At 35.4% G+C, this 23,579-nt stretch overlaps 1 protein-coding gene across 1 annotated transcript in view; it reads left to right on the forward strand.

The window, feature by feature from the left end:
- IL13RA2 (interleukin 13 receptor subunit alpha 2) overlaps positions 1 to 21,535 on the forward strand; it is a 29,261-nt gene extending 7,726 nt beyond the window's left edge. Inside the window, exons 7-10 of the mRNA XM_069464213.1 lie at positions 409 to 553; positions 4,208 to 4,323; positions 20,073 to 20,160; positions 21,246 to 21,535. Of these exons, the coding sequence (XP_069320314.1) occupies positions 409 to 553; positions 4,208 to 4,323; positions 20,073 to 20,160; positions 21,246 to 21,535 (639 nt within the window). The remainder of the gene's footprint in view (positions 1 to 408; positions 554 to 4,207; positions 4,324 to 20,072; positions 20,161 to 21,245) is intronic.
- The last annotated feature ends 2,044 nt before the right edge of the window (positions 21,536 to 23,579 follow it).

Consider the following 23,579-nt stretch of genomic DNA (forward strand, 5'->3'; position numbering starts at 1 on the left):
CTTTCTATAGAAACAACGTTCACACGATGGCTCTGTCTTTTGGTAACTCAGTGTATGTAGCATGTTCCAGTTTATGGAATCTGGGAAAATTAACACTAGTTCAAATACTGGGCATTATAAACAGAAAGGCTACCTAGGAATTTTGCCCTCTCACACGTGCTGCCCTTGACTATAAGTGAACCATTATCGCTATAGAAAAAAATTTAAAATATAGATAACGAATGGAAAAGAAATGCCTTAAAAAAACCCCCACAATACAGAAAGATAATCACTGCTAGAATTATGCCTTTCTAGTCTTCTGATGTACATATTTTATGCAAAAAAACCCACATTGAAAGTGACAGGTATGGAATCTGTCCAGCAGCATTTAAATCAAATAATTGCATCTTATTTTTTCTTTGCTTTCAGACTACCACAGTTGAAAATGAAGTGAACATTACTAGAACAACAAATGACAGCCAACAATTATGCTTTATAGTAAGAAGCAAATTGAATATTTATTGTGCAGATGATGGAATTTGGAGTGAATGGACTGAGGAGAATTGCTGGCAAGGTATAAGCTGAAAGGACAGTAACTAAATAATTGGAGTTATTTGCTAGCAAAATTAATTTTATTTTGGTGTATTCTGTAATTATGGAAACAAAAGGCTCTTGTGTACAGTGAAGATAAGTTAGCAAGCACTTCAATTGAACACAGATTTATTGAAAGTCTAATATTCAGTTAGAAGTAGGAATCTTGTTATCCTATTATCAACATTCTTGTCTTTCTGGCTCTCAGTAAAGAGAATATGCTAGTTCCTTTTGGGAGGAGGGCAGGAGTCTATCTTAATATTTTCTTATGCTTTCAGTTTTCAAGGTGACAGAAATCTTAAAACAAGCATAGGTGAACATACACTTGCTTCTGAGTGTCTAGTACTAAGCTTAGGGAATATTTTTCTAATTAAGATGTCATGATTAGTAGAAGGCATATTCTATTCATTTCCAACACTGATTTAAAGTGACTTATGATAAAAGACATTTGAATTACATAGCAATATAAACTAAAAAACCTAGAAAGTGAGAGAAAATATAACTGTGCTTCACAATACACTAGATTTAAGAAAGGAAACTGCTAATAATTGTTCAAAATTGAAGGAAATAAACTCAGCATTGGTCTTTCAGGTGTATAGATATAGATATGTAGCTACAAATACATACACAGATATAGATACAGACCGATGCTGGCATTTCTATCAGTCATTTATCTCCTTTCATGTTGTTCCACTATAGTGGAATCTCTATTATCTTCCTATAAATATAGTGGCATCATTGTTCCTTTTCATTCATCCCATATTTATTAAGCAACTAATATGTGTCAGACTCTTTTTAGGCATTGGAGATACAGCAGTAAAGGAATCTCTACTTTCACAGAACTTATATTTTATTCCCAAGTTGGGTAGAGATAGCCAATAAATGAAACCAAATATATAATCACTAAAGGCTATGGAGAAAAAATAGGCAGGGGACAAAATATATACGGGATTAGAAAAAACACTTACTGGTTCTACATTTTTCATTTTTGTCACTGTTATAAGAAATTTAGAGAATCTGTGTAAAGTTACATCCTGAATTATATCTTGTGATTAATCAATGCATTGTATAAAGTAGATACGGTGAGTTTTTAGCTGCATCCTCAAAATATATGTCCTTTTATGTGTTTTCATACAAGCTTCTCAGTGATAGTGATGACTGAGATTTATTTTGTCCTGATGAGTATCTCTTAGTAGAATCTTAATGACTTTGCAATTAGGAATAAAGAATTTCTTGAGTTACATGTGATCTTAGTTCTTTAGAACACTTCTTATTAGATGTTTCAAGTTATAGAAAAATAGGACAATAATACATTTGGAAATAAAAATATATACTCTTCAGGAAGGAATCTATGTATATGATAGTGAAGGCAAGTGGAACTTCATCAAAAAAGCTTCCTGCCTTCCCATTGTTAATTTTGCATGCCAGAAAACTTACATTAATAGTCATTTCTCTAGATTATTTCCTTGCAAATCTTATCTGAGCATATGAATTTAACTCATAATTTTCTAGTAGAAAATAAGATCTTAAGGGAATAGGACAAAGAAAAAGGTAGGGTAGGGTGAGGTTTGTAGGTTTGGGGCTGCTAAGATTCAAGATGCTCTATATTACTCCAAAACAAGTCGGAGATATTAGTATGGGAAGGACAAACTTTGTCTACTTTTTAAGTTTGTCTAGCGATTGCTAATTCTTGCTATGAAGAAGAATAATAAAAATTTTGTCCCTAAAATAACAAAATAAAACAAAAAAGAAAAACCTTATCCCTCCCTTCAGCCTTTAAAATGTAAGACAACTTTGAAAAGGTGACCTTAAAAGACTAACTCCGTTCATGTCCTTTGCCCACTTTTTGATAGGGTTGTTTGATTTTTTCTTGCTGATTTTCCTCACTTCTAAATAGATTCCAGTTATTAGCCCTTTATCAGATGTGTAGCATGTGAATATTTTCTCCCATTCTGTAGGTTGTCTGTTTGCTCTCCTGATAGTTTCTTTGGCTGTGCAGAAGCTTTTTAATTTGATCACATCCCATTTACTTGTTTTTGTTGTTGCTGTGATTGCCTTTGGAGTCTTCGTACTAAGTTTGACAGTTGATATCTCTGACGTTTCACTTTGACACTTCTTGGTTTATTTTTATTGTGAAGGTGCATCCTTAATCTTCCAAACACACATTTTGACTTGTGATTATCTTTCAATTTTTTTAAGAGTAATTTTTGTGAAACCGTGGATAAGTCAAAAATTCGTGTTATTTTCAAATATGAGTTTTGTCCTGAAACCAATGCAGCACAGACAGCTCAAAATATCCACGAAGTGTTTGGGAAGAATGTGGCTAATGAACACACAGTATGTGGATAGTTTGAGAAGTTCCTTTCTGGTGATTTTAATCTTGAAAATGAGCCACATGGGCGACCTGAGACCAAGGTGGAAAATGATGACCTGAAAGCTGTAGTGGAAGCGAATCCATCTCAACCTATGCATGAATTAGCAACAAGGTTTGACGTTACTATTCCAACAATATTGGACCATTTGAAACAAATGGGCAAGGTAAAAAAAAAAACTGGATAAATGAGTATGGCATGAATTAAAGAGCATCAGAAGAGGAATGATCTCAAAGCTTGCCTTTCTTTGCTGTCACAACATAAAGGTGGACTGCCTCTACACTGTATTGTTATGTGTGATGAAAAAGGGACTCTTTTTTAACAATTGCAAGCAATGGTTAGATAAAGATGAAGTCTGAAACATAGTCCAAAACTTAATATTCATCAAAAAAAAAGCTAATGGTGTGTGTTTGCTGGTCCAACGCTGGTATTATCCACTACAGCTTCATGAAACCTGGTCAATCGATTACAGCGGATGTCTACTGCAACCAGTTGGATGAAATGATGAGGATGCTTGTGATCAAGCAGCTGAGATTGGTCAATAGAGACAGGCCAATCCTCTTGCAAGACAACACCAGACCACATGTCACACAAACAACGCTGCTCAAACTACAGCAGCTGGACTTGGAAACTCTCTGTCATCCACCATATTCACCAGACCTTGTACCAACCGACTCCCACTTCTTCCAGGCTTTGGAACACTTCTTGCAAGAAAAAATGGTCAATTCCCAACAACCTGGGAAAATGCTTTTTGCGATTTCATCGCCACTTGCTCTCCAGGCTTCGTCGCTGCTGGCATAAACAAGTTACCGTTAAGATGGCAAAACCGTTGATTAGTTTAGGTGCTTACTTTGATTAACTGTACTGCTTCTTGTTTGAGATATAATAAACTACACTTTTGATTTGAAATCAGACATTTCGTATTTAATAACCTATTATTTTTGTCATTTCTTTAATAAAAATTCACAAGGTCAAATTTTAAACAAAATCATATTAGGAAATAAGAATTGTGTTTGGGGAGTTGTTTTTCTAATTGAAATTAAGAGATGTCACAGTTCAGTAAAGTCATTCTATATAAAAAGTGCAGAAATGGAAGGAATGCTATATTGAAACATAGCTGTGGTATCTATGCATTGGCAAATATGGCAGTGGTTGCTAAGTTTAGCTCAGTTCTTCACCATTTAATAGGAGTTTATAAAATAATTCAGTTTCAAGAATAGTTATAAACCTCTAACACTTCTTCTTTTTGTGATTTTTAATCCTAGATGATAGATGGAAGAAAATTTTGATGTTTTTCATGCTACCACTTGGTTTTGCCTCAGCATTAGTTTTCTTGATGAGTTATCTGATTTTATATGAGAAAGAAGTTGCACAGAATATGGTAAGTTGTATAACATTATGATTTTTAGTCTGAGACAGTAGATAACAAAAATATCCTACACATAGAACCAATGGGTCTATATTTTATAATTTTGCCTGCTCACTGTGGGTATATAATTGATTCTGTATAGATTACAATGATGTCTTCCGAAAATACAATAATTTAAAAAATTAACCCTGTAAGACTACATTTGGGGATGGATTTCCTTTTGTCAAAATAGAATAATAATACTTTAGAACTTAAAATACTATTTACCTCTAGATTAGAGAACAGTGTAAGGAAAGAGTTACAGGAGAAAAGCAGGATTGGGAGAAAGGAAAGGGTGACTTAAAATGGTCATAGACTGAAACATATTACCAGTGTACCACGGGCACAAGATCACATACAAATTATAAAACATAGTGCCTGCCTTCAAAGCTCACACCCTAGTTGGAAGAGAGACGACCTATAAAAAAAAAAATACAACTTGTGAGATGCTTTTAGATGATTGCTATTTGAGTTGTACAGAAAATGGTACAGAATTTCAGAAGATGGGGGATCACTGTGGGTTGGTGGTCTTTAAGGAGGAGTTATGATTTGCAGAAAAGTATCTTCATACCATATCTTTTGAAGATAGAAATGCAAACGTGTATGAAATGCTTCACTTTGCTGAATGCTTTTTTACTTATTTCTGAGTTATTAATCCTTAGTGAAATAGTTTGTTATTAATGATGGTTTGTCAATAACAGAGCTCTTTCCAAATTTCAGGTTTTTAATGCAAGAAGGGAAGATTTTTCTCCTGAAGGGACACTCTATTGACTTACCAATTTCCAGTCATATGGACAAATGTTAAACATGAGTCTTATTAAACTTATTTTTTTCTTCAAATGTTGAATGCATCTTGTTTTAAGGCATTGTTGTATTTAAATAGGGTTTAGAGTACTCGAATCCTCAGCTAGTAGTAAATTTGCTGGGTTCTAAGAACAGAGTTCTTTGTCATAAATTCATGGTGAGACTGTTGCATGTAGACAAGTCAGGGGTTGGGTCAGATTTTATTCAATGATGTACTAATAAAACAATGTGATTTTGCAACTTGCACTAAACCATAGAGATACTGCCAAATTTTGGAAGATGATATTGTAGTTTTATTTGTTGTTTGTTTTAAATTGCCCTCAGGATGAAAATATTGAGCATGGATAAGATTGTTTGCCTTTATAAATGCCTGTGGAAAAAATTAATAGGAAACAAGAAGTTTAAAATACATTCGTAGTCCTAAGTGAGTGCTTCACATTTCATGAAAGAAAAAAAAAGAGCGTGGAAAGGCTGAAAATAATCAAATAACTAGGGATCATATTTGAAAAATTCATATGTCACAAACTACACACTGAAAGCTTGGGAGCTTCCTATACCAGTTGGCAGGCAACATTTTCTACTTTCTGATGGTGTGATTTTTTTTTGTTGTTGTTGGTTCAAGGACCAAAAGGCACAAGCCTCTGAAATTAGTAAGAAGCTTTTTAAAAGTATACACAACCTTCAGAGAATGTGGCAACCTAGGTATAGCCAGTTGCTTTTAAACTTGTGGAATAATGGACTACAATTATGATTGTAGATTATAATCAAGAGCCAATTTTACTTTGGACTAATTTCTACTTGATACTATTCAGAGTAGAGAGGCCATCATCTGGGAGCTGCTTAGAAATGCTCCAACACAGACCTACTCAGCAATCTACATTTTTAACAACATCCCCAGGTGATTCTTTTGCACATTCAATTTGAAAAGCTCTGATTTATAGCAGTATTTTAGAATGTAAAATGCTAAAATACTATAACAGAGAGGTAAGTTCATAGGGTAACTACAGTTGTAACTGATCATTGCCACTGATCATCTCTAAAAGAGGGAAAAGAGCTAAAATTGAGGTGTAAACCATAATACCATTCTTTAATATCACTTGTAATCAATGATAGGATGCACCACCATTTCCCTAAGTACTCCTTGTTAAACATTAAGACTCCTGTGATAATATGAATTAAGAAGCAATATGATAGGCAATTATTGTCAAGCCAGGGCTTGCTGAAGTCGGTTATGTGTGTTGAGGGGTGTTGGGAAGAAAGGAGAGATGTGGAAGGGGGAGAGATCCAGGTGAGGTAGGGAAATGGCAGGCAACCTCATCCTTGGAGGCTGAGTGGGTCTTGGAGACCTAGTATTCCAATTCCCTACGACCCTTGGAACTCCTGACTTACTAGCTGTGTAAGTTTATTAGCCTTACAGTAATGGGAACCCAAATTTTATGAAATGGTTTTTTTTTTTTAGAGATGAGAGTCTTGCCTATGTTGCCTAGGCTAGACTCAAACTCCTGGGCTCAAGCAATCCTCCCACCTCAGCCTCCCAAGTAGCTGGAACTATAGGTATGCACCACTATGCCTGACTGAAATTGAATTTTTGAATTCCCATTTTTTTTTTTCTTTTTGCCTTATAATGGAGTTTTAAGGTATCAAATATCTCCCAAATGCTTAGTACACAGACAGTGCCTTAAGTCACGGCCCCCTTTTGCCCATCTGTCTTTTGCTGCTTGGCTCTGCCCCTCCCCTAGGACCTTCCAAGATCCAGCAACTAAGGCATAATACCTGTCACTGTAGGAGTCCCTCAGAACTCTACTCTAGAGCTAAAGTGTTTGCCTGTGCAATTGCCCAGGGCCCCATGCTTGAAAGGGACCCAAATATGGTTTAATGGTCTGCTGTTGCCATCTGGAAATTCATTCTTCACCATGCCCTACTAATTATGCAGCCACTCCTGATAGCCAGCATCAGTCTGATTAATCTGTTCATGCTGTACCATTAAAACATGAACATCACCCATATTTTTTTATTTTGGCAAATCAGTGGTTGAGATCTTAGAAATCACTCTGACCAGATATCCTTCTGCTCATCCATCCATCCTTAAATTCAGTTCAATATTAATTGCACACATACTATATACCAGACACTGTGCTAGTGTAAATATATAGCTATCCAGCTTGAGTTAGTCATGTGCTTGAACTAGAGAGAAGTGACGTTTATCAGGTGTCTACTATGAGTCAACTTCTGTGCTAGATGCTTTATATATATTATTTCAATAATCTTTTAATTCTCACCACAATCTGAGATGTATATAAGGTGCCTATATTATGAATGAAGAAAAGCTCAAATTAAATAATTTGTCTCAAGTGTTGGAACTAGAATGGGAATTCATTATTATTTTCATCCTTAGAACAATCCTAAGTACATTCACTCTAAAAAGAAGTTATTTGAAAAAGCATTTCTAGATTGGTGGCATAGTGTTCTTTGTGGACCCTCTCTGCCAGCAAAACAACCACAACTGGTGAAAATGATAAAAAACCAAATTTTAAAGTCTCTGAAAATAGTTCTAAAAACCCACAGCAAGTGGAAAACCATTTTTTTCAAGAAAATACACTAAATCTTAGTAAGACCAGCTAGAGTTTGTGGCATTGGAGTCATGAAATGTTCCCTTCCTCACTTCTCCCAGCTTAGTGAAATGGAAACTCTTCTTTAGATGAGTGTAGCCAATAACACAGGGTTCCATCTTTTCCCAGTTCCCAGTATAAGGCTATAATTTTCTCCAGAAGGGGGTGGCCATCAGCATTTTTTATTCTCACCAGCTCTGTGTTGCAGAAGCTATAGTCCAGGAAGGGAAATCTGAGGCTCCCTTCTACCCAGCTACCACTCAGCAGGCTACGAATACTGGGCTCCATTAGCTCTCACATTAGCTTTTTTATAGGCTAGAGGTTCCAGGGAGGGAAGGTAGGAACACGTCAAAAAGATCAGGGCTGCCTCCCAAGCTCTTAGTCCTGCTTGTAAGAGGTACTACTGCAAGAGCAATAGGTTTCTATTAATATCTCCATCTATGGAGCAGTAGCACAGAGATTCTGCCTATGGGGAGAATCAAGCCATAGGAACAGAGGGCTTTGTAGCTCTCCCTAAGAGGACTGACTTTATTTGGAATACAGAGTGGTAACATTCAAGTCTAAGGGTCCTGTTTATAAAAAATGCAGATCTTACTGGTGAGCAATTAAGAGGAGATTGGTAGCCCCCATGGTAGCACTTGTAACAGATGAGAGAAAAATGGTAGATCAGCTCTAAGTTAAAAGAGAGAATCAGGCAGCTGAGAAAAGCCCTCCTCATGTTAGGAGCAAGCCTCAAAGATAAGTCTCAAAGTCTATACTTGCAGTGGGACAAAATTTAATCGGGTCACACATTGTAGAACAATTTATGCCCAGGTCATTGTGAAAAACATGAGTAATCAACTAACAATTAGCTTAGGTTAACAACTGGGTGCAACAGCAATAGAGGCAGACTAGTTAGAAACTTAACAAGAAAATCTTAGAAAGAGAATAAGAGAGACTGTGCATGGGGAAGCAAGGAGGAAGAGGTCAGGGCATGCCCAAGGCTGTGCCCTCAGAATGGCAACATCAGAGGCCACACACTGGGGGGACAGGCTTTACTATAACAGTCCAGCCAAGTAACTAAACAAATAAACAATAACTAATACCAAGGGGATCAGAATCCAGAGTTGCTACAATATATTATCTAAAAGGTTCAGTTTTTAACAAAAAATTACAAGATATGCAAAGAAACAGGAAAATGTGAGCTGTACACAGAATTAAAAAGAGCAGGAAACAGAAACTATTTGTGAGAGGGCTCTGATGTTAGATTTAACAGACAGAGGTTTCAATGCAAGTATTATAAATACGTCCAAAAAACTAAAGGAAAGCATGCTTAAAGGAGTAAAGGAAGGTATAAGGACAATGTCCCCTCAAAGAGAGAATATCAATAAAAAGAAATTATAAAAAAAAATACCCAAAATGCAAATTTTGGATTAAAAATACAATAACCCTAAAAATTTACTGAAGGGACTAAAGAGTAGATTTAAACTTACAGAAGAATCAGTGAACTTTAAGGTATATTGATAGAGATTATATAACCTGAAGAACAGAAAGGAAAAATAAAGAAGAAAAGAAAAATGAACAGAATCTCAGAGAATGTGGCACACCCTTGAAAGCACTAACTTTCATGTTAAGGAGGACAAGAAGGAGAGGAAAAAGAGAAAGAAATAGGCAAATATTGAAGAAATAATGGCTGCAAACTCATCAAATTTGATGGAAACATTAATCTATATATTCAAGAAGCTCTATGAACTCCACGTAGGATAAATGCGAAAATATCTACATGAAAGGGAACCCTAATAAGATTAACACCTGACTCCTCATCAGAAAAAATGGAGAATCGAAGGCAGTAGAATGGTCTATTTGAAGTGCTGAAATAAAAAAAATCAACCATCGGTAACATTATATCCAGCCAAGCCGTCTTTCAAAAGTGAGGGCAAAATTAATACATTCCCAGATAAACAAATACTAAGAGAATTAGTTGCCAGTAAATGTGCCTTACAAGAAATATTAATACTAAAAGAAACTCTTCAGGCTGGCGGCAAGTACTAATTTAAATTCACACAAAAAACCAAAGAAGACTGATAAAGGTAATTATGTAATTATAAAGGACTTTATAAATGCATATTTCTTCTTTTGTCTTCTATTAATTTAAAAAGCAATACATTAAAATAATAGATATAAAATTGTATTTTTAGACCTATAACATATAGAAATGTAAGATATTTGACAATAACAGCACAAAGGAAGTGAGCGGAAGCAGAGTTGTATTGGAGTAAGGAAATGATAGCAGATGGTAACTTGAATTCACAGGAAGAAATAAAGGGAACCAGATATGGTAAATAAAGAGTTCATAAAACAAACTCTATCAATATTGATTGTTCTTTCTTTTCTCAATGGTGTCAAAAGACATAAAGTTATGTAAACTAACAATTATAACAATGTATTGTTGAATTTGTGACACATATACATGTAATGTGTATAGCAATATAATAGGACAAAAAGGCAGAAAAGGGGATAGAGATATATAGGAGTAAAATATCTGTATCTCACTGTCACTAAGTTACTATAAATCTGAGTGGATCTGGTAAGTTATGTACTGGAAACCCACCAGCAGCCACTAAGAAAATAAATTTTAAAAATATAGTGAAAAATCATTAAAGTATTCAAATATTACACTAAAAATATTTACTTAACACCAATGAAGGCAATGAAGAGGAAAAGAAAAAAATGACATGAGAGAAAAAACAAAAAAGTAAAATGACAGTTGTAAATCCAATCATATCAGTAATAACATAAAATGTGAATGAATTTAAAAATCTAATCAAAAGGAAGAGATTTTAAGACTGGATTAAAAAAAAACAAGATCCAACTATAAGCTATCTATAGGATTCAACAATATAAGTTTTAAGTGAAAGGTCCAAAAAAGATACACCATGCAAATGTTAATCATAAGAGAGCTGAATTGACTATATGTATGTCAAAAAAAGATTTTAATTCAAAAAAGTATTACTAGAGATAAAGAGGAACATTTTGTAATGATAAAAGTATGAATCCATTAGGAAGACATAGCAATACTATATGCATCAAACAAGGCAGCCCCAAAATACATGGAGAAAAAATTGTAGACTTGAAGGGAAAAATAGACAATTTTAACAATAATAGTTATATTTCAATAACCCACTTTAAATAATGGATAAATCAACTAGGAGAAAGATCAACTAAGAAATAGAATACTTGAGCAATACAATAAACCAGATAGACCTAACAGACATCTATATAATAATTAATCCAACAGCAGCAGAATATGTATTCTTCTAAGGAGCACATGGCACATTCTCCAGAATATACCATATGCTAGGACATAAAATAAGCCTATATAAATGTAAAGGTATTCAAATTATATAAAGTATGTTCTCTGAATATAATGTAATGAAATTAGAAAACAATAAAAAATGAATATTGGGAAATAGACAAATATGTGAAAATTAAACAACACGCTCCTAAATAACAATGGGTCAAAGAAGGAATCACAAGAGAAAGTTTGCTTTCTTTAGAAGAAAGAAAACAGAAACATAGCATGCCTAAATTTATGAGATACAGTGAAATAAGTGCTTAGCAAGAAATTATAGCTATAAATTCACATAATAAAAAGAAAAAAATAACAACCTAAACTTCCACTTAAGACACTGGTAAAAGAAGAGCAAACTAAACTTAAGGCAAGCAGAACATAGTAAATGATAAAGACTAGAGCAAGGTACATGAAATAGACAATAGAAAAACAACAGAGATTATCGAAAAACTAAAAGTTATTTCAAAAGATCAATAAAATCAACATACCTTTAGTTAGAATGACCAAAAAGAAAGTGAAAGAAAGGAAAAGGGAGAGAGGGGGAGGGAGGGAGAGAATACCCAAATTACTAAAACCAGGAATGAAAAAGGGGGAGTTACTATGAACTGTAGAGAAATAAAAATTATTATAAGGGAATTCTATGCCACAAATTATAAAACTTAGATGAAATGGACAAACTCCTAGAAATACACAAATGACTCAAGGAGAAATAAAAAATATGAACAGTAAAAAAAAGAGAATTTTAAATTTTAACCCCTGAAAAAGCCTGGGCCCAGATGGCTTCACTGGTGAATTCTACCAGCCAGACATTTAAAGAAGTCATGACAATTCCATACCAATTCTCCACAAACTCTTCCTAAATGTAGAAGGGGAAAGAACATTTCCCAACTCATTGTACGAAGCCAGTATTATCCTAATGCCAAAAATAGAGGCCAGTTATTTTGCAGAATGCTAGTCAATTTTGGTTTGTCCAATGTTTCCTCATGATTAGTTTCATGTTATGCATCTTTGACAGAAGTTATACTTTATTCATCTCATTGCATTCTATCAGGTGGTGCACAATTTCAGTGTATGCCACTATTGATGATGTTAACTGATTACTTGATTAAAGTGGTTGCTATCGAGCTTCTCCACCTTAAAGTTGCTCTCGCTTCACCTTGTAATTAATAAGTATTTTGTATTTTTAAAGTATGTAAATATCCTATTGTTCATTAAAATTTAGGTTTATTAATTTATTTCTGTTTTCATTAATGGTTTCCTGTTTTAGTAAACACAGTATAATCATTATTTATTTCAATACTCATATTGTTCCAGATTTGGCCCATGGAAATCTGTTTAAGTTAGCTTCTCTGCCCTTTTGACATGTCCCCATGATTCTTTGAGCATTTTCTTACTTCAGGTACACCAAGATATTCTAGGTTCATTTTGTATTTTCCCTGCCCTTGTCATGGAATTAGCTATTTCTCCAAGAAGTCTCCACTTCTTTCAGTAAAATGGGAATTTAGAAGCCAATATGTGGAGGCTATATGTATTCATTATTTTCCAGGCCGTCTCATTGGATAGAGTTTGGGAAATGAATATGTGCATGAGTGTCTGTGTGTGCGTGCATCCTCTCAATTCTACTTAGGGTCTGATGTCACATATGCTGGACTGCCCCCAGCCCATGTGAATGCCTTCCTGAACTTGCTCAGACTCTGACATCCAATGCCAGCCCATCCTTTTACAAGTATGCCCCCCTCACTTGCTAGGCTTTGATACCCCTGCACTTGGACTCCCCCGTGTGTGGGCACTATCCTTATCTCACTCAGTCTCTGACTCCCCATGCCAACCTGCCTCATCCTTGTAGATTTACTCCCCAACTGCTTCAGCTTCCTATTTGGATACCCTGCTGACTCAGCTGAATCCTCAAGTCAAGCTGCTCCCCTGCAAGGTACCCTCCTTTTTCTGACTTGGGCACTGACTGCCCATGCCAGGGCAGGTTCTAGTATGGACACCTTATTTACCCTGATCAGGCTGTGATATCTCACAGTGGCCTGTCCTAACCTCCTTTGTAGACCTCATTTCACCCTCTTTGAGTTCTGACTCCCCACCATAGGCTACTCCAACCGCATGGATATCCTTTTCACCCCACTTCAACTCTTAACATCTCACTGTGAGCCATCTACCATGGATGGCAAACTTGATCTGTCTCACCTGATGGCTTTATGATGACTTCTTCAGCAAGAAGAGGAAGGGGAAGGGGGTGCTTGAGTTGAATTTTGAAAGATAAGTAGGCATTGCTAATCGAGGATAGATAAAGGATATTTTGGGTAAAGGAACTCATATGTGAACTATGGGATATAGAAGAATAATTTCCCAAGTTTATATTTTTCTCCAGTTACCCAATAATTGCATCACAATTTGTTGAATAAATTCTCATTTCTCTCAATATGAAATAACACCTTCCACTTTTATCATATATTTAATTTTTGTGTGTGAGTTTATTTTGGGGCTTTCTTTTCTTTCTCCTTGATCTCTAAGTATAATCACATACCAATACCATCATTAGTCTTCTTTTTCAGAAATTTCCTGGCTCTTCTTACATTTTTATTTTTCAATATATATTTTAGAATTGGCTTATTTTGTTCCCTACCACAATCCTATTAGTATTTTTACTGATAACTCACAATTATAAAATAACTTGGGGAAAAATTTATGTGTACAAGATAAATTTGTGTTTTCCTATCAAAGAATATGGGTACCTTTCCATTTTGTCATGTCTTACATAGTGTTTTTCAGTAGCATTTCAGAATTGTCTTCAACTAAACATTGCATGTTTCTTGTTAAATTTATTCTTAAGTAACTGCTTGTAGCTATTGTATATGGTATCTTTCTTCCATTATAACTGTAATTGGCTATTAGTATATAGGAACACTGTTTTATAGATTTTTTTATTCAGCCATCTTGCTCAATTCTTTTTTAAATTTATGTGTAATATTTGTACATATGTATGGGGTACATGTGGTATATTGTTATTTGCATAGAATATGTAATGGTCAAGTCAGGGTATTTAGGATATTCATCACCTCAAGTATTTATCATTGCTATGAATTGTGAAAATTTCAAGTCCTCTCTTCTAGCTATTTTGAAATATACAATATGTTGTTAACTATAGTCACTCTATTCAACATTAAAACTTATTCCTTCTGACTGTATATTTGTACCCATTAACCAACCTTTCCTCATTGCTACTCCCCCCCCACACACCCTTCCCAGCCTCCAGTATCTCTCCTTCTACTCTCTACCTTCATGGTATTGATTTTTACGCTACCACATGAGTGACGACATGAGCTATTTGTCCTTCTGTGCGTGGTTTATTTCACTTAACATAATGACCTCCAATTCCATCCATGTTGCTGCAAATGACATGATTTCATTCTTTTTATGGTTGGGTAGTATTCCATTGTATATTTATCTACCTTTTCTTTTTCCATTCATTCAATTCCATATCTTTGCTATTGTGAATAAATGCTGCAATAAACATGTAAATACATATATCCCCTTGATATACTGATTTTTTTTTTGATAAATGGCCAATAGTGGGATTGCTGGATCATATGGTAGTTCTATTTTAATTTTTAAATAAATCTCCATATTATTTTCCATAGTGGCTGTACTAATTTATATTCCCACCAACATTGCGTAAGAGTTCTCTTTTCTCTGCATCCTCACCAGCATCTGTTATTTTTTGTCTTTTTGATGGTACCCATTCTAACTGGAGTAAGATGATATCTCATTATGGCTTTGATTTGCATTTCCCTTATGATTAGTGATGTTTAGCATTTCTCATATTTCTGTTGGCCATTTACGTCTTCTTTTGAAAAATGTCTATTTATGTCCTATGCCTATTTTTTAATGGGATTATTCAGTTTTTTACTGCTGACTTGTTTGAATTCCTTGTACATTCTGAGTATTAGACCCTTGTTGGATGAATAGTTTGCAAATATTTTCTTTCATTTAACAGAATGTCTCTTCACTCTGTTGTTTCCTTTGCTGTGCAGAAGCTTTTTAGTTGAATATAGTCCCATTTGTCTATTTTTCTTTTTGTTGCCTGTGCTTTTGAGGTCTTCGTCATGAATTCTTTGCCTAGACCAATGTCCAGGAGAGTTTTCCCTAGGTTTTCTTCTAGTATATTTATAGTTTCTAGTCTTATGTATAAGTCTTTAATCCATCTTGAGTTGATATTTGTATATGGTGAGAGATATGATCCAGTTTTATTCTTTTGCATACAGATATCCAATTTTCCCAGCACCATTTATTGAAGAGGGTGTCCTTTCCCCAACATATGTTTTTAGTGCCTTTGTCAAATATCAGTTGGCTGTAAATATGTGGGTTTATTTCTAGGTTCTCTATTCTGTTCCATTGGTCTGTGTATCTGTTTTTATACCAATACCATGCTGTTGTGGTTACTATGGCCTTGTAATATGTTTTCAAGTCAGGTAGTCTGAAGCCTCCAGCTTTATTTTCAATTTATTTATTTTTTTACTCATGATTGCTTTGACTATTCAGGCTCTTTATTGGTTCCATACAAATTTTAGGATTCTTTTTTCCATTTCTGTGAAAAAGGAGATTGTTATTTTGACAGAGATTGCATTGAATCTGTGTATCACTTTGGGTAGTATGGTCATTTTAACAATATTGATTCTTCTGATCCATGAGCATGGGATGTCTTCCCATTTGTTTGTGTCCTCTTCCATTTCTTTCATAAATGTTTCATAGTTTTTTTTACAGAGGTCTTTCACCACCTTGGTTAATTTATTCCTAGGGTTTTTTTTTTTTTGGTAACTATTGTAAATGGGATTCCTTTCTTGATTTCTTTCTCAGCTCATTCATTATTGGTGTATAGAAACACTAATGATTTTTTGTATGTTGATTTTATATCCTGCAACTTTACTGAATTTATTTATCATATCGAAGAGTTTTTTGGTAGAATCTTTATAGGTTTTTCTAAATATATGATTATGTTATCTCCAAAGAGGGATAATTTGACTTTCTTTTTTTCCAATTTAGATGCTTTTTATTTCTTTCTCTTGCCTGTTGCTCTGGGTAGGACATCCAGTACTATGTCAAATAGATGTGGTGAAAGTGAGCATGTATGGCCTTTATTATGTTGAGGTATGTTCCTTCTATCTCTAGTTTGTTGAGAGTTATCATGAAGGGCTGTTGAATTTTATCAAATGCTTTTTCTGCATCTATTGAGATGATTACATAGTTTTGTCCTTCATTCTGTTGATGTGATGTATCACATTAATTAATTTGTAGGTTGAACCATTCTTGCATCCCTGGAATAAATCTCACTTGATCATGGTGTATTATCTTTTAGATGTTCTGTTGAATTCAGTTTGCTAATATTTTATTGAGGATTTTTGCATCTATGTTCATCACGGATGTTGGCCTGTAGTTTTCTTTTGTTGTTGTTTCCTTGTCTGGTTTTGGTATTAGAATAATGTGGCCTCATAGAATGAGTTAGGGAGACTCCCCTCCTCTTCAATTTTTGGAATAGTTTGAATAGAATTGGTGTTACTTTTTCTTTGTAAGTTTTGTAGAGTTTGGCAGTGAAGCCATATGGTCCTAGGATTTTCTTTGGTGGGAGCCTTTTAATACTGATTAAATCTCATTACTCCTTATTGGTCTGTTCAAGTTTTCTATTTCTTCCTGATTTAATCTTTTTTTTTTCAAGTTTTTAAAATAACCTTTATTTTTTTTAAAAGTTAATATATGCAATATAGGAAACTGAAAAACACAAGAAGCAAAGAACAAAGTCATCCAGAATCACAAGCAGTTTACAGTTGGACGTGTCCCTCTAGATCCTGACACATACACAACATCCAATTTTATGGGATTGAGACAGTACAGTATGCATCATGCTTTTTCACACATCATGAATATTTACCAATCGAAAATCCCAAAGTTATGTGAGTATTTTGATAACCAAGAATATACTACACCAACTCAATCTGTTAGGAAAAAATGTAATCCTGCCTTTCTTGGGATGAAAATTTCATAGAAGACAAAAGAAGCAACAGGCCTCTAGATAAAAGTACTGGCAGAATTCCGACTAAAATACTGCATTCCCTTAATGCTCAATTTAAAATCAAACACAAAGCAACAGAGTACACTAAGTGTGATGTTTCTAAGAGAATTCATTATCAGATCTATACCATTAAAGTATTAGCAAGAAGATATGTTTCTATTGAATTACTTAATATATTCTTATAGTATAGCCAAAAGGGATGCACGTACATCAATGGCTATCATCGAAATGTAAATATGAACACATCTGCATACTTCTCTTTCAGACTTCCTTCTGCCCCTCTGCTGCCAACCTAATGAACAAGTCCTGATATACACTGCTCAGAGGTGGTTTAACAATTCCATGTCCAAGATGCATTTTTTCTATCAATTATAACAAAGATGCTCACAAAATGGCTATTCACTAGTTCTACTTTTTATCATATATTGTCATCTCAAGACATCTCCAAAGCTTAGATGTTGCAAAATAATGAACTTTGTCCACAATAAACAGATACTTTACTAAAAATGCACATATAGACTGATGGTTATAATCTTAAGCCATCTTCTAGATATGGAGATACTAGCAAAGAGCCCTTCCCTTCACCCTTCCTCTTCTTCCTGTTCCCCCACTCCAGTGAGTAAGTACAGGACTAAGTCTAGCTCCAAGAGGTGGATTAACAAAGGTCACTCCCAGAAGACAGTCCTTCCTGAAAACTAACAAAAGGACATATATAAAGGGATTATTTAACTATCTCTATTTTTAACATACTTTGAGCATTAGGATTTGTTTAGCCTTTAATACACAGCAATATTAACTAAAATGCACATAGAAAACAATGGTTAATCTAACTCACTGGCACAAAACCCTTCTCTGCATACTTCCTCCTCCCCTCCCCCCACCACCCAGTGACAGCATACTCTCTAAGACATCAAGTTTAACAATTCCATTCCCCAAATGCAACCACTCCTATGAAATGACAAAAAACACTCAAAGGGTGTTACTTTAGCCCTCTACTTTTAACATATGTTGTGCACTTTTAAACATCTAAAAAGACTAGATGTTTCAAATAGGACTTAAGTTTTTTTCCACTATACACAGTAGCACTGAATGCACATTCATAACAAAAGCTATAATTTCAAAATGTCCTCTAAGTAGGAACATCCTAGCCTAGAACTCTTTCCCTTCCTACCCTCTACGAACCCAGTGGACAGGTCTAAGCATCTGTAATGCTTAGAGGGGATTTTAACAATTTCACTTCAGTATTTTTTTTTTCACTTCAGTATTTTTAAGGACAGTCTTTTCTATGAATTTTAACTCAAAGTCTACTCAATGTATTAGTTTACTAAACTCTACTTTTGTCATACACTGGCAACCTCTTTATCTAGAAAGACTAGATGTTGTAAATTAGGACTCATTCGTCCTTTATATACACTATATACACAGCAAAGTAAAATAAAATGCACAGACATAAGAGACAATAGTCTCGCCTCACCATAACCACATTGGTATAAAGCCCTTTGCACTTTCTTCTCCTTCCTCCCTGAACAGCACAAATACCCTGTACTGCTCAGACAAGTGGTTTGATCAATTTCCAAAAGACAGTATTTCATGAATTTTAACAAAAGGATATCTACAAAATGTTATTTACTACCTCTACTTTTAACCTACTTTGTGCACTTCTAAACATCTAGAAAGACTAGATGTTTCAAATAAGGACTTAAGTTTGTCCTCTATATACACAGTAGTGTTGAATACACATATGTAACAATGGTTATAGCTGAAAGTGTCTTCTAAAAAAGAACATTCTGGTCTAGAATCCTTCATTTCTTCCAACTCCTCTTCACCAACAACCCAGTGGATATAGGCACATGTGTCACTCAGATGTGATGTTATCATTTCACTTTCAGAAGTCCTTTTCAGAAAACAGCCTTTCTGTGAATTTTAACACAAAGTGTACAAAATTTTATCTTACTAACTCTACTTTTGTCATACATTGGAAACCTCTTTAATATCTAGTGACTAGATATTATAAAATTGGGACTCATTTGTCCGACATATATACAATATATACAATACAGCAAAGTTAAATGAAATGCACATAACATACAGGGCAATAGATAAGCTGAAATTCTCTAGTATGCACAAGCAAAACACTTTTTGCAATTTCTTCCCTCCCACCTCCCTCAACCTAGTGAACAAGTGCAGAGAGTGTACTGTTCACAGAGGTGGTTTAACAACTCCACTTCCAAACAGTATTTCCCATCAGTTTTTAAAAGCTATGTACAAAGTGTTATTCTACTACTTCTACTTTTAAATACATCAAACACTTCTAAATATCTACAAAGACTAGATATTTCATATAAGAACTTGTCCACTATGTACACAGCACTGTTAAATAAAACTGCACACACATAGCAATGGTTATAATCTGAAGTATCGTCTAAATATGACCATTTTGGCCTTGAACCATTCCCTCCTCATTTCCTTCTCTCTGCCTTATAGCCAGTGGACAAGTACAGGCATGTATAATGCTTAGAAATGGTTGAACAAATTCATATCCAAAAGTAATTTACAGAGGACAAGCTTTCCTATGAATTTCAACACAAAGTGTACAAAACGAGCTAATTTTACTAAGTACTTTGTCATACACTGGCAACCTCTTAACATCTAGATATTGCAAAATTAGGACTCATTTGTCCATTATATACATTATATATACACACAGAAAAACAAAATGCACAAAACATAAGAAAACTGATATCTGATGATGTCTGAGTATGAACACACTAGTATATTACCTTTTGCCAATTCCTTCCCTCCCACCTCCTCCAAACCATTGAGAGAGTATAGATGGTACTATACTGCTCACAGAGATGGTTTAACAATTCTATTTCCAAAAGACAGCGTTTCCTGTAAATTTTAGCAAAAAGATATTTACAAAGTATTTTACTACCTCTACATTAAACATACGTCAGGCACTTCTAAACATCTAGGTAGACTAGATGTTTCGGGTAAGGATTTAATTTGTCCACTATATACACAGCAGTTTTGAATAAACTGCACATATGTAACAGTTATAATTTGAAAGTGTCTTAGAAATATGAACATTCTGGCCTAGAACCCTTCCCTCCTCCACCAACCCAGTGGGCCATAATGCTCAAATTTTCTGAAGACAATCTTTCCTACAAATTTAAAAACAAAAATGTACAAAACATATTAGTTTACTAATTCTATTTTTGTCATACACTGGCAACCTCTTTTAACATCTAGAAAGACTAGATGTAAATTAGGACTTGTTTGTCCTTTATATACACTATATACACAGGTAAGACAAAATGCACAGACATAGGAACTATGGTTAATCTTGCCTCACTATAAGCGCACTGGCCTAGAGCTCTTCCTTCTCCTCCCCCCTCCCCTGAACCCCTGCACAAACACAATGTGTACTACTCAGGAGGTGGTTTGGCCATTCCCCCCAAAAATTTCATATGAACTTTAACATAAAGGTATTCACAAAGGGTATTACTACTTCTACTTTTAACATATCATCAGGCACTTCAGAACATCTAGAAAGACTAGATATTTCAAAAAAGTACTTAATTTTGTCAACTATATATACGGTAATGAGGAATAAAATGCACACACAAAACAATGCTTATAATATGAAAATGTCTCTAAATATGACCAGTCTGGTACAGAATCTTCTCTTCCTTCTCAAGGTCTTCTGCTCCATGTCCTCTAACCCACTGAACAAACGGACAAGTGTCGCTTCCAGAGGTGGTCTAACAATTCCATTTCAAAAAGTCATTTCCAGAAGACATTTTTTCCTATGATTTTTTTTTTTTTTTTTTTTTAACAAATGGGCATTTACAAGATGTGTTATTTTCTAACTCTACTATCATACGTCGGCAACCTCTTTACATCTAGAAGGATTAGATGTAGTAAATGTTTCTTTTAAAAGGTTGGAGGAAAAGTTGAGAGCAGCTTTTTCATATTATATACACAAGCCTTCTTCTATAATCGGCCAGTAAATCTTCCCAAAGGGTGGTGGGCATTTCCAAATGTGGTATGTTTTTTTTCTTCTGTCTGGTGGCAGAACGAAGACCAACTGCCCGTTGTCATCCCGGGCTCTGCTCACCTTCCAGGCCCATTAAAACCTTCGTCCGTCGTTGTCAGGACCAAGTAGGGCTTGCCCAGTTGGGACTGAGCGGTCACAGCAAGACCAGGATCTGCGCCGCTCCACGGCCCAAGGAGGTGACCAAGCTTGCGTCCACAGACCGGCCTTCTCGGGCCCTCCAAACCCTAACGGCCCTCCGCGGCGTTTGGGCCGCCGCCATTCTTCTCGCCCCGCCACACCCGCCGCCGCCCAAAGGCGCCGCGTTCTGAAGGCTTGGAGGAGGCTTCACTTAGGCCGGGCAGGGCTGGGCCGGGAGACCAGGCGGCCGGCGGAGTCCGGCCTCGGGGAGGCCGCCGCCATCATGAGGTCACCGAGGTGGGGTTGGTAGAGATGGTCGCCGCTGCTTCTAGGCCTGGGCCTGGCCAGGGGGCAGCCACAGCTAGGGCTCTGGTTGTCTGCAGGGCAGAGGCCGCGGCCCATCCCGGGGGGACCCCCCCAGCTCACCCGGAGCTGGAAGGGCTGGAAGGCCCAGAGTGCCCGGCGGGGGGAACTAGCTGCTCCGCGTCTCACAGCGCTCTCCTGATTTACTCTTGATAGGCTGTATGTGTCCAGGAATTTATTCATTTCCTCTGGATTTGCCAGTTTGTTAGCACATCGTTGTTCATAACAGTCTCTGATGATCTTTTGTATTTCTGTGGTATCAGTTATAATGTCTCCTTTTTCATTTCTGGCTTCATTTGGGTCTTCTTTCTTTTTTTTCTTGGTTAGTCAAGCTTGCAGTTTATTGATTTTGTTTATCTTTTCAAAAAAAACCACCTTTTCATTTTGTTGATTCTTTGTATTGCTTTTTTTGATCTCTATTTTATTTAGTTCTGCTCTGATATTTATTATTTCTTTCCTTCTAATTTTGAATTTGATTTTTTTTTTTTTGCTTTTTCAGTGCCTCGAGGTCCATCATTAGATTGTTTATTTCAAATCTTTTTACTTCTTTGGTGTACGTATTTATTTCTATTAATTTCCCTCTCAGCACTGCATTTACTGTATCCCATAGGTTTTGGTATGTTGCGTTTTGATTTTCATTTGTTTCAAGAAATTTTTTATTTCCTCCTTAATTTCTCCCTTGACCCAATGGTTATTCAGGATCATGTTGCTTAATTTCCATGTATTTGTATAGTTTCCAAAGTTCCTCTTATTATTGATTTCTAGTATTATTTCATGTGATCTGAGAAGACACTTAATATGATTTTGAATTTTAAAAATTTATTGAGACGTGTTTTGTGTTCTAACATAGGGTCTTTCCTGGAGAATGTTCCATGTGCTGATGGAAAGAATGTGTATTTTATATCTGTTGGATGAAATGTTCTGGAAATGTCTGTTAGGTCCATTTGGTCTAAAGTGCAGTTTAAATTTAATTTTTCTTTATTAACTTTCTGTCTAGATGATCTGTCTAATGCTGAGAGGAGGGTGTTGAGATCCCCAACTACTATTGCATTAGAGTATATCTCTTTTCGATTGAGATAGATATATTTTCTTTATATTTCTGAGTGCTTTGGTATGGGTGCATATGTGTTTAGAATTGTTATATCCTATTGCTGAATTGATCCCTTTATCACCATATAATAACCTTTGTTATCTCTTTTTACTGTTTTTGACTTAAAGTCTGCTTTATCTGATATAGGTATAACTACACTTGCTTGCTTTTGGTTTCTGTTTGCATGTAATATCTTTTTCCATTCCTTTGGTTTCAGTATTTATGTGTCTTTACAGGTGATGTAACTTTCTTGTAGGCAGCATATAATTGGGTCATGTTGTTTTACCCATTCAGCCAGTCTACATCTTTTAAGTGGAAAATTTATTCTGTTTACATTCAAAGTTGTTATTGGTATGTGAGGTCTTATCCTTGCCATTCTGTTAATTGATTTCTGGTTGTTTTTTATATTCTTTGCTCCTTTCTTTCTCTCCTATCATTTATCACTGTGGTTTGGTAGTTTTCTGTAGTGGTAATATTTGAGTCCTTTTTATTCCTCATTTGTGTGTTTTCATGTTATGGTAGACTTTGTCCTTTTACTTCCAGGAAATGGAATATGGACCTCTACGTGGTGTCTCACTTGCCCTTTTTCTGCATTGGGGAGCCTCCCTGGGCTCCCAGCCAGTCTTGGCTTAATATGCTGCCTCATGTCCCTCTCTTTCCTTGCCTTAGGTGTTTCCTGTCACTTTTCTGTTGAATTCCTATATTATCTCTTAGATGATCTATTTGAAGTATGATTATCTACTTGCTATTTTGGTTCTTCTTTGTGAAGGAGGTGAGTACCA

This window comes from Eulemur rufifrons, chromosome 30 (assembly GCF_041146395.1).
Source record: "Eulemur rufifrons isolate Redbay chromosome 30, OSU_ERuf_1, whole genome shotgun sequence".
Classification (NCBI taxonomy): Eukaryota; Metazoa; Chordata; class Mammalia; order Primates; family Lemuridae; genus Eulemur; species Eulemur rufifrons.